This window comes from Poecile atricapillus, chromosome 2 (assembly GCF_030490865.1).
Source record: "Poecile atricapillus isolate bPoeAtr1 chromosome 2, bPoeAtr1.hap1, whole genome shotgun sequence".
NCBI classification, from domain to species: Eukaryota; Metazoa; Chordata; class Aves; order Passeriformes; family Paridae; genus Poecile; species Poecile atricapillus.
Window position 1 is genome coordinate 121,565,858 of NC_081250.1, and position 16,863 is coordinate 121,582,720.

Here is a 16,863-nt window from a genome sequence, read left to right on the forward strand (position 1 = left end):
TTTCCATGAAAATTTTCAATATTCTTCTCTCAGCTGGATTTAGAGAAACCTCAGTTCTCCCAGCATTAGAAGCCTTGGTTTTACAGCTACCCATGGTTCTCTGATTTACAAGTATTTTATAACCATGTTCTTAACTTTATGTTTTTATTTGCTTATATTAATATAATATTTATTTTAATATACTGTACTTATATTTATATTGCATTAACTTCCCAGCAGATGAACACAAAACATAAGGGAATAGGGTTTTTTTTGGCTCATTGAATGAAATTCTGTATACTTACCAGAGGAAGAGGGCCCCCCTCTTCAGAAGAAACTGAACTACCTTCTCATGACCATTCTGGGCTGCCAAGTGAAGGGGAGTCATTCCCTTCTTATCACCTTCATTCAGAAGTCTTGTGTCTTTCATATCTCTTATAAGTCGTTGACAAGTATTGATGCGCCCATAGCTTTGCAAGACACACACACAGAAATTAATGTCAAAAATACAGGGATGAAAACCAGGGATTCCATTGCCTAGACTGTGCTACTAACCTGGCAGCAAAGTGCAATGGTGACTTCTTGTCCCTGCTCTTAGAGTAGATGGAAACGTTGAGGCTGAGTAAATTATTTACAGAGAGGGCCACACCTTGCCTGCATGCATAATGCAATGGAGTGCATCCTTCATTATCTTCATCCACGACAAGATTTTTAATATGTTCCATCTGTTATCCCCACAAGAAATACCCAAAAACAAAAGCACAGAATTACATCTACATCTCCTCTGCTCCACAGTTTATAATAGCTTTCAACAATAGCATTAGTACTCTAAAGCAGTATCTAAAAATACAAAATAAACTTAAGTAAAATTTGGGAACAAAGAGCACTTTTTTTTATCTGCTGATTTATGGGTCACCATTTTTTCAAATGACTACTCTTCAAAGAACAGAGGAGTTTGCCATCCTGCATCCATACTGCAACCCATCCACAGCACAATAAAGGAAATTTTTCTTTGCTGCCATTCCAACATAATGCTCACTGCTGGCAGCAGAAGGCTTGTACCAAACAAAAAGGCAGTCTTATAGTCTATATTCAGTATAGTTATATTCAGCCAAACCTCTGACTGTCACAGCCCAGCAGTTCACTGGTTTACAGTGTAAATTTATCCCCCTGTTTCTTTTTTTCATCTTCGTTTACCCATTTTCCTCATCTAACACTCTCCTAAAACCTTTCTTAAAGCAACTAAAAAACCCCTCCCACTGTCCAATCTACTTATTTGTCTGAATTATTAATATAATCTATAACAGGAAAGTCAATGCAGAGAACTGAGAGTTATCATCGCTGTTTAAAAACTGATTCACTACATCTGCTGAAAAGCGAGGTCAAATCCATTCTGAATTACAATCAATGGTGTTCACAGATTTCAGCCCATGTAAAATGAGTTATACTTGATTCATATTTAAAAGGCTATTTCTGGAGCTCTGGAGGCCAGGAAATTTAATTTTTTCAGGCAAGCTTGGGTTCTATCAATATGAGTACTTCATTTCAACATAGTCAAATACAAATCTGTGTTTGAAATATTTTTTAAAACCAAATCCAAGACTTCATTATGGTCCAGTCCACAGAAAGCTCCTGCAGAATATGCTGCAAACTATTTATAAAGTTCTAGATCCTGTCTGATTATGAGCATGTCTCCTGGCTTTACTGCATGCAAACTGGGAAAATAGAAGTGAAAAGTTCTATATTTTATTGCCTACCTCTTGAGCTATTCAATCCCCCAACAGCAAAATAATTTATGGGATTATGTTATTCCTTTGCCTGGCAATAAGAAAATTGTATTATTTGCTTTGAAATGTTTCCGTAAGAGATTTGTGATATGTACCTCTTCAAACCATTTTTTGTGACACTGGGCTATTTAACAAGTATCCCAAATTTTTACAAACAAACCAAAATAAAATGGTAGTTGCTTTTTTCTTTAAATTTTCCTAGTAAGGGTAACAGAAAGACATAAATTGATGCTTACTGTACCTGCAGATATTTTTCATTCAGATGCTGTAATCCTCCAGGCTGCAATACGGTCAAATGCAAGAAATTCCGACCAAGATGATCTTTTAATGATACATTTGCTCCTAAATAAATATGGAAATAAATACCAGCAACTTCAAAACTGCTGGTTCTTGGCACTACATAATGATGTTTAAGACAAAGGAACAAATGTTTATTAATCTACAAAATTCTATAAAGTATTTTTTATAAATCTATAAAACATTCTTCCAAGTCAACCTTGTAATGTATCATTTTGCTTCCCAAAAAAATTCACCCCAACTGAAACTCGGCTTTCATAGTTTTCTTGTGTGTATGTATTTTGTATTTCATTGCAGCACTAAGTTTTATATGGTGCCCTTATATTCCAAGATGCTGATCAACCACAAATCAAGAGGAAATTTAAAGATGCAGATAGTCACCCATTCTCATCTTTAAAGCTGTAACCTATTTACAGTTTCAAAACTTACTACGCGGCTTTAAAAAAAAAATCAATTATACTATCAGCAAGAGGAAATACAGTAATAATCATTAACTTGCACCAAAGTGCAGAAAATGAAAAAGATATAGCTCAAGCATTTTCAAGGTGACTGTGATTTTATAAAACCACAGGTAAGGATTGAATAGTGAGCTTTAACATTTAAGGACTGACTGCTGGTATGAAACACAGCTCTGTTTAAATGGTGTATTTATTCTGCATTCCGCTTCCTTTGCGAGCTGCTAAGGAGTGCAGGGATGGAGTGCAAGTTCCACCTCCACCTTGAGAGAGGCATGACACATTGCATACACTATTCTTATTCACATTATTCTACAGCCTGTTCACACGGCAGTGAAAGGAGTGAAATCATCACACCAATTCTTCCTTTATCCCAGGGGATACCAGCAGTGTGCAGCTGTTTATCTCAGCTGCTCCTGGGCTGGCTGCTGAAGGAGTGAATTCAAATTGAGAGGGAAGGTGGACACAGAGTTTTAAAATGAATGAACTCTGCTCAAAGGAGGCATATATATATATAGTATATATATATATATATTCCTTTTTACCTTTTGAAAGCAGTAAATTCACAATTTTCCATGATGCGCAGGAAGTGGCCAGCAGAAGTGGGGATCGACCTTCTATGTCAACACTATCAATATTAGCCCCCTGAGAAAAAGAATTCCAAGTTTATGGTGAATAATGAGTAAAAGAAACTTTAAAATGGTGCTGTGCCCTTTATAAGCATAGCAGAAATACAGGCATTCTTAGTAATCTCAGATAGTCCAGATGAGTAATTTCACATTACATAAATAAATAAACAAACACATTACATCTCTCTATAAAACTACTAGGTTTTCTAACCATCGGCCACAGTCCAGTCATCTATATATAAAAATTCAGATGGCAAAATAAGAGTGGCCTACTTCTAGGTATACTGAACTTACAGCTCATGATCTTTTATTAGAGAACATTTCCATCTATTTAAATTCTCAATACAAAATTCTAAATTGAAAATACCAGGATTGACACTATGGAAAAATGCAAAAATTGTAGCCCTTTGAATGATGTGGTCTTACCTATCAAACAATTATCAGAATTAGAACTTTCTACTCCTCTATACTATATAAACACAATTCAAGAAGTAATGCAGCCAGAAATTAGCATAGTTTAATCTACATAGCTCAATCTACATTAGTTTTCTATCCTTCAGCATGATTTGAACCAAGTCCATTTTGATGCCAAAGCAGGTGTATCAACAGGGGGCATATTTTACTCTGTTTTGTCTACTTTTGCACTGACACAAATTGCCAGGATAGTATGGTCACTATAGTCACAGTATCACTACGGCCACATCAGAAAAGCACTACTATAAGCATAAATATATTTATCTAAAAAAAATCCCACCATGGGAGCAGGAAGACATATGCAAATGAACCAATGAGAATATTTTATGATGGTTTACACATAATTTTTTCTAGATACTGAGTTGCAAGTCAAACTTGACGAGTTGAGCAAAGTACACAAAAAAAAAATCTATTTTATTTCAGCTAATATCCAAACGAGATTGAAAAAAAAAAAATCAATGGCTGTTTTTCCATTAACTTGAATCATATTTGGGTCCAGTCTCAATTGGAAAGAAAATTAATCACAATCCTGAGCAATATTTACTTTCTAGGACGGTAACACCTGTAATGTAGTAATAAGAAGCACATAATAAATGTACAATGATTACTTTACCACAGAAAACAGGAAGCTTCCAACGTATGTTCATTAAATATTTGGGAGCAATACATGCAAGACCCTTTCCCCATTTACCTTTCTACAAGGTGAGACAACATCTTAAAAATTATTTTTTTCATCAAGAAACAGACCTTTTTTATCCAAGCGTCTCATTTATTTCAATGAATACAGGGCAGCAATTTCCAGTTCCTTATGTAATATTTAATCACGTTCCCACCAGCTAACATAACTGTTCAGCTTTCAGTAAAATTAATTTGGCAGTGTTCATAATTACTTATCACAGTAAGAAGTAACTTCTATATTGCCACATACATTTAGCTCATTTATGATACAGCTCAATTAAGAGTTTGTAAAATCGTTTCTGAACTCCATTTAATTTTCCATTTCTGTTGCCCCAAATGCATTAACATAAATTAATTAAACAGATATTAATATAAAAACAAGCATGCCAATTTTGTAAGTATCAATTATTATTTAAACCAATTTAATATTTAATTTTCTTTTTAGAGAAGACGAAAGAAGCCAAAGGGGGAAAAGCCCAAAAAACTGGAAGAAAATGTGCAAAATTACTGCTTATTTATTTTGAATAAAATGTGAATATTTAATGCAGAAAATAAATAGATGTTGTTCTTTATGAAAACTGGAAAGCCTTTATGAACTGGAATTTGCTAGTCCTTTCAGGCAGTAACATTGCTTCTGCACCTTTTCCTTTTCACCCTTGTGTACACCACAGCAGAGGCAGAGCTCCGTGATCTTGCCAGGAGCCCAAGGGAGGAGGCAGCACAGGTTGTACATGCGACACTCCACTAACTCCAACTGACACATTTTGATCCATTCCCAGAAGGCAAACTAAAACATTCCTAAAGCATCAAAACTGGCACACTTTATATGGAAAGCCAAAGAAACCCTCAGCAAATCCTCTGTGGAAGAGGCCAAACTAGTGAAATGGCACTCAAGGAATGGAAGTTTGCTCTTAGCAAATGCAGTGTTAAAGATTTTTATGATATAATGTTTTGTACAGACAAACCTCCGCATGCAAAACTTTCACCTGTATTTCTCAGGTAATTAACTCTGTTGACAGTTGGTTTTGTCAGACAAGTTTAAGTAGTCAAACCTCACCATTTCATATTTGAATCAAAAGTAAGCCCAACATATAGTTCTAATTAAATCAAATCCTATAATAGACTTTCTGAGAAAACCAAAACTGTATGTAGAAGAGAATTTCTTCCAGCAAAATAGCCATGAAATGAAGTAAAAACCCAAAACACACATATAAAAAAAAATCTCATGATTTCTGAAAATGTCCTCAGTCGAGTGGGGCACAAAATGATTCTATCAGCCTTAGTTTAATTGGCACAAATGGACATTGGGAGCATAGCCAGTAGTATCCCTGATCACATTTCTTCTCTTTGCTCTTCATAATTATTCACTGAAGAAATACAACTAAACCACACAAAATAGAAGATATTTCTAGATCATGCAAAAACTTTGAAATATGGCTATGTGATCCCATAGTAATCATGTACATTCTTTAAAGAAGTTATTTATTTCTTGAAAAAAATCAGATGAAATTCAATGCATGTTTAGCCTTTTTTTAACATTTACTGTCAGGAGAGTGTAGGATGACCAGGCCACTTCACTATATTTAGTTAAAGATGTTTATTAAACTTTTCTGAGTAAGTAAAATGGAAATAAAAATGAAAGATTTCATCCTCCGTAACTGTGGGATGGTATTATGGATCAACAACTACTGTTGTACTGTAACTCTCAAATATACATTCTGAAATGTATATATCTACCTATCTAAATAGCCTATACCTGAGAACACATTTTACTTTATGAATTTCTCTATGCAGACCGGCAACAATAGATAGAAATAATCTCTCTAAACATGTTGCTTGATTAAATATTTACCATTGAAATCAAATACTCCGCCAGTTCATAATGATCAAACAATGCTGTTCTGTAGGGAAAAAATACAAAAACACAGTAATATCAGAAAGGACAAAGAAGTTTCAAGACAAAGGATAGCATTATTCTTAATTTTCTAATATTTTCAAATAAAAAAAATTAAAATAACTTTAAAATATACCCTTATTACATCACTCATCTTAATAAACTGTTTTTTATTTTTTTGCATGGAGTTGTTTTTTCAAACTAAGTTCAGTTCAGTTATTACAGTCAAAACTCACTGCAGGAAACAAAGACCTCATTAGTAGGTAAACAGGCATTTTACCACAGCTTTTTAGGAGAATCAGTATTTCATATGTTAGATCATTCAGCCACACAAGGTCAATACAAAATTCCATAAATTCATATGCAGTTTTTTCCAAGCATGCCTGGAACACCAAATTCATTTCACTATTCAAAAATAATTTGGCTGTATCTTGTGCAATATTACCAGTGTGAGGTTAAAATTTTAATGTCTAAGTATGTATACTGACTCTGGCAGGCAAGTCTACTTGAAAAAATATGAACAAACTAATTGATGGAAATTGGGCATTTGGAGCATAGTCAGTAGCATTAGTTAAGTATACTGATAAAAAGTTGTCATTTACCAAAAATATTTTAAAGTTCTCTGTACACTTGGAATCAGGTTTTTTTCTACAGTAAGGTGCTGGATTATGTATTATGAAAAACTGGCCAAAGCATGAAAGTATAGCATAGTAAATACACACAGGCAAAATGTTTTCACAAGCCAGACCTCTGTGAAATATTTTGACTCAATAAGCAACACAGAAGGACAGTTCCAAGGTTGTGCTGTATCACAAATGATAACAGTTGCCTTAGCATTATAAGGGACAATAAAACATTGGGTGTACTATAGTTAGAACCAATTGCTCAAAAGACATATTTTAAAACTCAAGTCATGGTTCCAAATATGTAGAAATGCCTCCTTTATCTGTAGCAGACCTTTCCAGCCACACATTATTACTGAATGCTTCACAAATGCTAAAATAAATTCCGAGGTGACTAAAAAGAAAGGGAAGTAATTTTATGAAATATTTAGATGTATGCATGACAGTAGGAATGCAAAAGTATCAAGTATGCTTCACTGCTGCTTTGTTTCTCAACCAGTTAATGTTTCTACATTCTCTATTCTGAGATATTTGGGTGATTTTCTACCTTCCCAATGATTCTTCGTAATATAATTTTTACTGTTTCACAGACACAGGGACTAAAATAGTGTTGTCCTTTTTACCAAGCTTTTTTCAAGGACAGTAATTATCACAGATAAGGCAGCCAGTTATCTCTTAAGTAGTACATGTGTCTGCACAATTTGCTTTGGCATTCTGTCATCACTTTGTCTTCAGTCATGTTCTTCCATGGTAACATTTCCAAGTGTACCCAAACATTATCCTAATTTTACAACAAATTCTTTTAATGTCTTCAATTATTTTTGAATTGTTCCACTTTATACTGTGTCCAAAGAACAATCATCTCCACTGCTTCTACTAATTATTTCATACTGTAAAACTTCTTGCAGAATAACACTGCCAAATAATGACAGTTAAATGCAGAGAAACATATTCTTCTTGCAAAAAATGTATTAATGAAGAAATAGATTATATTCCATAGAGTTGGGAGCCAGCACATTTAATTAAGTACCTTTCTGCTACAAAAGATTTGGGAAACTTCTCCACAGTTTCCCAAAACACAGTCTAGTGCTCTGGTTCCAAATGGAGTGTGAAAGACTGTAAGTCTTGAGAATTGTTACATATACTAACACCATCTGCAACTTTGAAGTCACAGGGAAGCGTACAAACATTTCCTTTAACCTGATCAGATATAAGGGTTTTCTGAAAATAAAAAGAAAATATTCTTTTAAACTAAGTTAAAGAATTTGTAACTTATAGAATAACTAATTCTTTTAGCATAAGTTTATATTATTTTTCACTCATTTTCTGGAGAACCTCAAGCGATATGAAGACATTTCTTCAACATTGTCAGATGTTAATAATTCCATAAACCTGCTCCCCTACAACTTTACTGGAGTAAATTTTCAATGCAAACTGTTAGTGACCATTCCTTGACATGTTTACAAGGTAACTGGAACTGTTTTCATTTTGGTATCAGCACCAAGATTTTTAACATTCTGACCAAATTTTCACTCTTTCAGAGTGCATTACAACCATCTCCCATACCACAAAGTTCCAAATTATGTGGAAGGGTGTTCCAAATGCAAGAAAGAACTAAGAATATAGTGGCTCACAATTTATAGTGAAATCTGGCACAGCAGCTTCTTACCTGTGAAGCAGTGTTTCCTTATTTCCATCTACAGCATCAATAATGGATTCCTCACCAGCATAGGATGACATCATTAGCTTTACAATCTCTGTTGCTCCTTGAGTGGCCGCAAAATGAAGTGCTGTGCATTTTTCATTCTATAAATGGGGAAACAAGACAAAATACAAATACTTAAACCTCAGAAACATAACTTCCAATCTATTAAACATACTAGTGAACCAGCCCATCAGTCTATACAAAGTCCCTAAGATTTGAGATAATTATACTCCTAATAACCTTTCATAGTTTAATTAAAAACCAGACAGATGCAGCACCGTTTAATACAGGAGATGAAGCAAATGAAAGCTACAGAAAACCCTATCTGGGCCAGTACAAATCAATAAGCAAACAAATGGGCCTATATCATGCAGAAAATGCATTATTTTAAAATGTCATTTACTTCCTAAAATGGAACCCTCCTTAGAAGTGATTCTTAAATCAACTTTTCTGCAGGTAAAAAATAACATTGTTCGGTATATGGACATTAGGCTATAAAATTATTATAAAATATACTCATAAAATAATTAACCAATATACAGAAGAATAGAAGAGTATTTGCCAAAATGGGATTTTGTTTAGCTAGATGGGACCAACCGGCTTTGATGAGGGTTTTGACTTTCTCATTTTTAGAGCAGGACCATTTTGGTGAATGCACTGCAATGGGCTTTTTCACAATGCCATAAGCATTCTCAGAAGAGTTTTACCCATCACAAAATCAGCAGCATAAATCACCTCATTCAAAAGCTGTGTGTTCAAAGAATCAACCAGTAAAAGAAGGCAAAACTATATTTAGTTTTGGTCTCGTGAGTTGATTTCATCCTTGCAAACATTTTGATTAGTGATAGGTATCTTTAAAAATGTTTATTAATGAGTGCATCTAGGCACAGACCCTTACAGCAGCAGTACTACACCTTGGAAGCAGCAGTAGTATCACAAATTTGTGTTTGCATACAAAGAAGACACTGTAAAGGCCAAGGCAAGGCTGAGGACAGACAAGAATGATCAGAAAGGGTCAGACTGAAGATCCCACTTCTGGGAAGGGATGACCCTATATAACTTGTTTAAAGAAAATGAATAATCGTTACCTGCTCATCTTTTTTTCATGCCACTCACAGATTTAGAGATAACTAGGCTTTATCAAAAACACATTTCACTCGAATCTGAGTTTTACCTGTTTTAGATCAATCTGGGCTCCAAATTCAATGCACATTTTAATCATTTCGAGGTCGCCACTCTGAACTGCCAAATGAAGTGGACTGCACTTCCCATTATTGGTAAAATTGATGTGGGTTTTAGCAGAGTGACCCAGTTCTTCACCTGAAAAACGAAAATAAATAGAATTTTTTTTAAGTAAGAATGAAATAACAGAAGATATAAATTGCTTCAAAACAAGTATATTAAGTGTGCAAAAATATTCTTGCTTCTCAAAATATGAACCTGTCACATCTATCATTTAATAATGGATGAAAATACATTTAGGAAAGCATTTAGTTTGCTGCAGTAATCATACAAAAGTTGTCAGCATAAATCACCCATAGGAATAACTAAAATAACTTCTATAAGTTCAAATGCGGTTATAATTGCTTGTTTTCACAGTTACTTGAGAACTAAAGCAGCAAATTTGTACTCACTGCTCAAGAACATTTACCTTTTTTCAAAAGAATTTCCAGACATGTTTTTGCACCTGAAAATGCCGCTGCATGGATAGGCATACATCCTGTTTTGTTTGGTTTACATATTTTTCCTCCATTTTCAATCTGGAAAATAATGTCTCGATACAGCTTAATGATGTACAGAAAAATCTGATAAATGAATATACTACTACAGACATACAGACTCCTGGGTAGCTGTGTCATATTTTTAAAATGTTGCATATGTATTAGGAAGTTTATGTACAACTATCTTTTTTGCATGTTACAGACATACAATGCACGTGCTTTATTCTGTGTTCTTATGACCTCTAAAATCAGTTTTTTCCTTAAGTTGCCCACTTAGATAGCGATATAATATACCCTCTCAAAAGATTAAAGTTTCTTAGTAACCCATGCAAAGCCCATTGAACAATGGGTCCATGATTAACCTTCCTGCACTGAACATAACACAGCACCAAGGTAGAGAGAATCACCTCAAAAGATGATGGATAATTGATAATTATACCTACCAGGAGCATCAGTGCTTCAGGATTGTCCTTGTAACATGCTACCATGATAGGTGTGTTCCCTGCTTCACCTTCCAAGTTAACATCTGTACTGCTATGTTGGACTAAAATCTAGATGTTTAAGAAAACATTCATTAAGAAATCATAAGCCAAACACAACAACAAAAGCTTATTCCATTATTTTTGTTGTTTACAACCCATAGCATCCTTGCAATTTACTAGTTTTGCATACCAAAAGCCCACAATGCATTGGCAGATGAGGGAAAAAATACAGGAGAAAGACAAAATATGCTGGTGAAAAACACAGATGTGAACAGATATTCTTTCCAGCAGGCAGACAGATAACTAAGTTAAATTCTGCATGTAGCTGAAAAGTACTTTCAAGTCTTATTTAACAATTTCTCAATAATGGGCGAAAGGATTTTCTGTAGAACATTGCAGATAAAGATTTTTAACTGAAGTTTTCAACAGAAAATTCCCTGTCAAGTGGCAATGTTCTGGAATCTGCTCAATTAGGAATCTGCTCAGCTGAACAGTAAAATGAGGGGAGATGGGTCTTGATGAAAACTTGGGACCTTGCAGTCCTGAAATCCTGCTCCAGTCTCTGTGTAAACAGCTGACACTGAACTATGAGTATCATCAATTATCTCTATAACTGCTTCCAGCACTTTTTGAGAAGCAAAGGATCTGGAAATTATAATGACCATACTGGATTATTTATTCCCCTAGCTACATATTTATTTAACTGTCTTTCAGTAATTTCAGTTATTTATTTTTTCTGTACTAGAGGAACTGATACATTTAATCACTCTCAGGTACTTTGGCAATAAAACCCAAGGGAGAATTAGACTGAATAACCAACAGAGTGGAGAATGAGAGCACAGATTTAGTCAAGAACCCAAGCACAGAAACTTATAAAAAGCCCATTTTAAAAATGTCATTAATTCCAGATTTCACTGTTTTTAATTCATAATAAATGAAGATTTTGTAAAAGATTTGAGAACTCTGAAACTCTTCCAAAGAACTCTTAGTCTTGAATACAGGTAACACATGTTTCTTTCTTTGGCATGGACGAACTAGAAAAGGAGACAAATTTAAAGAGAAAAGGAAGTGTTGCAATTTTAAGGTTATATTCATCTAAAAAATTAAAGAGCTTTAAAAAATTTAAAATTCTAGCCCTATGCTGCATATGAAGTGAAAACATTCTCATTGCATTTAGACAAATGGTTAAAAAGTTACACTGCTTAAAATCTAAAAGCAATCACGTTTTTCGTGTTTTCAAGGTTCAACATGGACACCTTAGTAATTTCTTCACAATATATTTTTGTGGTTTTTAATTGCAGATTTTGTTCTGCTACCATTCAATTATTGGGATATTGGTTCTAAGAACTGTGCTTTCTGACTAGTTTTAAACTAGTTTTTTATTTTTAAAATACACTAGTTTCAAGAGTGCTAATACTTCAAGGACACCCTATAAAATTGTAAAAAAAAATAAACAGATAAACGGAGCATTATAATTCAAAATACACATGAAGTTTTCATTTTGAAAAGAACACTTTTAAAGGAAGTTCCTTGTGTCTGGAAAATTGAAAAGCATTTTCTGTGAAACATAAGCACAAACATCAGTGTTTCTACAAACCAATAAGTTACTTTTTACTGGAAGTGCTAAGAGGACACCAACATTTCTATAGGCATCACGTTACACATCCTGTTTGCTGAAGGAAACATATGAGGAGATACGGCACATATCAATAAGACCTTGGTGCTCTGCACATGGCTGCTGCCTGAGCTACTTATCAAGCGTGTATATTTACGCGGACTTTAGACTTACCTTCACAATTTCATTGTGCAGGGACTGAACAGCCATATGCAAAGGTGCCATCATATTGGAGTTGAGAATGTTTGGATTGGCTCCTCTGCTGAGAAGCAAACGAACACTTTCAACCTGGTTTTTCTTTGTGGCCCAGTGCAGTGGGGTATTTCCAGAAGAATCCATCACATTTAATACTAGGTCAAAGGAGAGAAAATAAAACAAAACTAAACATAAAACAAAGCAAAACCATCACATCACATCACCAAAAAAAAGGTATCTTCAGTGTCAGGTTTAGGTCTGTGCTACTGCATTTCCTTGGAAAGGGAAAGATTTCATGAGATGATGCAGGCATTGTGTTCAATTGATTAAATACTGCGCTGAATACACAGTATTGGTGAGTGGAATGGGAATGGTGAAATGCCCATCTATTTCTTGCCCATTATAATACATGTTTTCCCTCACCCAGGAATTACTTGATTTCCCCCTCTCTTTGATTCTTCTTTTTCCTATTTTATTTGGCTTTGCAGCTATTTCTTTAGAGGCTGCACAGGATAAATGAGTGTGAATAACTGAAATAAGAGGTAACAAATAAGTGCTTGCAAACTTAAGAAAATTAAAAACCACATCTACTCTGTTTCACTTTAGAACACAAAAGTAAATCAATTCACGCCAGTTATAAAAATGGTCTGTTCTACACATACATTTAGAGCTTGAAAACTGAAGATAAACTTCAACAAATATCACAAAAAATTACGACAAAAATGACAGACTGAAAATAAAAAAAATACGTATTTCAGCCAGAATAATCTAAAATTGGATTGGCCATCAATAGGTGAAAAAACAAAACTTTTCAGGGCCATTATAGGTTTAGTCAGCAGCATACAGTCTATCAGTGGAGTCTGAAGTAGTTCACAATGCTTATTATATAAGAGACACATAACATGAATAAGGAAGACAGAAAGTCTTCTGCTCAATCACTGCTGTTTTCTTTTTCACATCTGATATATCTGGGTGTCAAACAAAATAAAACATATTGATTCACTGCATTAGAGAGAAAACAGTCCTACATAACAAGAGCGACCCAAACCACACCTGAGATAGTTCAAACTGTGGCAGACAGTTCGAATTATATTTGAATCTATAAATGGAGATAACACAGCTGAATTGGTCCTGTTTCAGTTGTGTAATGGACATCTTGGTTATTGAACTTTTCTATTGTGCTAAATAAAGTAGTTAATAAAATGCATGTTACCTTCACAGGAAGAATCATCAATGATCAACTGCATTAGTTCTATTTGTCCTCCTTCTGCAGCGTGATGCAGGGGGGTGGCATTTAATTCATCCACTTTGGTAAGCCCAGAACGATTCTTCTTAATGAAGCTCCGTAGCCTGCAGGCACTTCCATCTGAAATAACCTGTTTTGGGTAAAATCATTCTCATTTTCTCATTCTCCTAAAAGGCAGGAAGTTAGCAATGCTATAATGTGATTTTGTGGGCATGCTACCACCCAATAGCTCCCGCCCAGTTGTTTGGGCTCATGCAGAAGTTCACAAATCCTGATCCGATTGAGCCAACAGCAAAACTCAGATTGGATATTGGTTTAACTGACTGCAATATTAGATCCAGATGAGAAACAGTGCAAAATTAACAAAACTGAAAATCATCTTGGATGCACTGTTTTCCCTTCTGTAGAGAGATCAAGATTCTTCCTTCAGCATGGAAAATCTCAAACAAGCTAATTCATCACTTATGTGTTTATACTCTTTCTTGTAGTGGCCACGTAAAATGAATCCAACAGAGAGGTAAATTAATAATTTTGATAAAATCCTTTTTTTAGATATTTTTACAGACACAGATAATGTGTCCTTGGCTTTCAAGTTCAGCCATTGGGCTTCTGTGATGTTCTTTGTGTCAGAGAAACCAATACATTTTTTAATTGCAGCTTTTAATTGATGTTTAGAACATCAGGCTATTATCTCAGCCTGAACCAACTCAGTATCTTCCCAGTGAGCCCACTGACAGCTTGATACATTCCAGGTACTATGCTTTACAAACAAAGCCCACTATGGAAACTGTTGATTGTTGGTTTATTATATTCTCCAAATATTTTTGTTAAAGTTATTCAAACCTGGTATTTCTATGTAAAGAAAAGTGATAGAGTAACATGACTGCAGTAGAATGGGCAGGAATTTAAGAAACAGATACTAAAAATTAAGAGAGAATAAAAAAGAAACTACAACTACACTGGACGGCAAAAAATGGAGAAAAATGCTTATCTAAAGTAATGCAAACCTTCAAATGGTGTGTAAGCAAGTGAAGAATAAAAGAAGGTTATTCCCTAAAGTCACTGCTCCCTTCACACCTGCAGAAGGAAAACTCTGTTCTCCACAATCCCATGAGTCACAAAGACTCAAAAATTTTTGCTGTCCTTAAGCAAATACACATTACAGGGCAGCCCATTCATGTGCTTGAGCATTAGCTTCATTCAGCTTAACAATCCCACTGACCTCAGTGAGGTTACTCATGTCAATAATGTTACAAACATGTTTCAACATTTATAAGACCAAATGTTTAAACATTTATAAGGCCAAATACAGGGCTGGTATCTGCTTCAAAAGTAGTCAGAAAAAGCTAATTGAAAACATGTGATATAACTGTGGAAAGGATATTTAAGATTAATCAACTGTCACAAAAATAACAGCTCAATCACACACACAGTATCTATACATTTTAAACACATTAAAATCTAAGAAAACCTCATGAGAGAGCCAAATATTTTATGTTCCTTCTAACATTCTACCTTTATTATTTCTATTGATCTAGACCACATTTTTCCACTTTTAACACTAGATTGATTGCTCAGTATAAGACAAAATGTGGCATGATGATAATTTCTATCGACAAAAGTAAGATTTATCAGCCAATACTGCAGTGTTTCACTAACAAAATAAGGAAGAAGTCAGTTAAGTGTTTTCGGTCCTTAGGTTAGTTAAAAACAGCAAAGCAAGCTGTTTTAAACAACAGCAGCTCCTTTGCCCTGTGCCTGAACAGCTCTGTAGTGACAGATCACCCATCAGAGTGACAAACCATATTTTGCTGAAGAGGCGTTGCTCAAGTCTACAGCTAGCACACCGAAAACATGTGTGTACTGAAATGGCCTCAGGAGGTATTTAAACCCATCTACAAACTTTGTCAATTTTTTTGTTTAGCCTGCTGTTGAAAATCTCCAAAGTTATCCAAGTCCTCCATCCTGTAAGCAAACTCTTCCTTTGTTTAATTATGCTTAAAAAAGGCTTCACTAAAGTTTGGTCTAGGTCTCCCTAGTGGCAATACAAATACACGACTTCTCATCCTATTCTCTATCAAAAATGGGAAGATATTATGTCCTTCCTGGCTGCAAAATCACTTTTGTAGGTTCCACTGATGGTTTCCTTCCCTTCTGCAACAGTTCCAGTGCTTCTAAACTTCTCTTTCGTGTCATTTTTGCTAAGATGATCTACTAATTTCCATCACGACTTCTGTTTCCCTCTAAGAAGGGGTCTCTCTTGCCCAGGGGGAATGTGGGTTCTGTGTTGGCAGCCTGCCCCACACCTCCTCCTTCGCCTGCTCCCCAACCTTGCCGCTCACCCTGGGCCCCACAGCGTCCTGTGCCTTCACACCCACGGCCAGGACAGCTCCCAGCCGGCCTCCCATCCCACAGCGATCCTCCCTCCCGGGCCCACTGAGCGAGCGGGCAGGGTCTCCTGGGGGAGTGGACATCAACCCTGCCGAGCCCGCTCAGCTCCAGAGACCCTCCGCGCCCTCACCCACTTCACCCTCCGTCTTCACCCCTCTCTCCCCTCCCGGGCCCGCCGCCCCTCCGCACGCACCTTGAAGACATCCTGCGAGGCGACGGAGGCGGCATCCGCCTCGCACACGACGCCCTGGTAGGCGCTGGCCGCGGCCGCCTTCTCCCGCGCCCGGCAGAGCCGCAGCAGAGAGCGCTTCATGCCGCCCGCCCGCCCGGCTCCGAGCAGCGCCCGCCCCGTCCGCTCCGGCGACCTGCGAGGCGACACAGCGAGTGACGGCCGGGGCCCGGCGGCGGCGGGGGAGGCGGGGAATGTGGGGAAGGCAGGGAAAGCAGGGAAAGCAGGCGGGGGCGATCCCGCCGGGGCGGGCATCAGGCCGGGCGGCGGCTCCCACCGCGGGCGGGCAGCTCCGGGCGGGCCCCGCGGGAGCGGAACGCCTGTGCCCTTCGGGAGCCATCGCCTAAACTGGCGCTACCGACCCCTACACTGCCCTCCCAACCCTAAAAAGGCGGCTCGAATTTTCTACTGTTAGCTTCTCTATGTAGCCATAATATTTACTTTTTAAATTTATTTATTTTAC

General features: G+C 36.4%; 1 protein-coding gene across 1 annotated transcript in view; it reads right to left on the reverse strand.

The window, feature by feature from the left end:
* Window positions 1-16,549, reverse strand: part of TRPA1 (transient receptor potential cation channel subfamily A member 1) — a 31,106-nt gene extending 14,557 nt beyond the window's left edge. The window contains exons 1-12 of the mRNA XM_058832133.1: window positions 16,365-16,549; window positions 13,748-13,910; window positions 12,514-12,689; window positions 10,686-10,793; window positions 10,173-10,281; window positions 9,696-9,841; window positions 8,486-8,622; window positions 6,152-6,200; window positions 3,064-3,163; window positions 2,008-2,108; window positions 535-704; window positions 285-449 (exon numbers count right to left, since the gene is read on the reverse strand). Of these exons, the coding sequence (XP_058688116.1) occupies window positions 285-449; window positions 535-704; window positions 2,008-2,108; window positions 3,064-3,163; window positions 6,152-6,200; window positions 8,486-8,622; window positions 9,696-9,841; window positions 10,173-10,281; window positions 10,686-10,793; window positions 12,514-12,689; window positions 13,748-13,910; window positions 16,365-16,484 (1,544 nt within the window). The 5' untranslated portion in view covers window positions 16,485-16,549. The remainder of the gene's footprint in view (window positions 1-284; window positions 450-534; window positions 705-2,007; window positions 2,109-3,063; window positions 3,164-6,151; window positions 6,201-8,485; window positions 8,623-9,695; window positions 9,842-10,172; window positions 10,282-10,685; window positions 10,794-12,513; window positions 12,690-13,747; window positions 13,911-16,364) is intronic.
* Window positions 16,550-16,863: the final 314 nt, after the last annotated feature.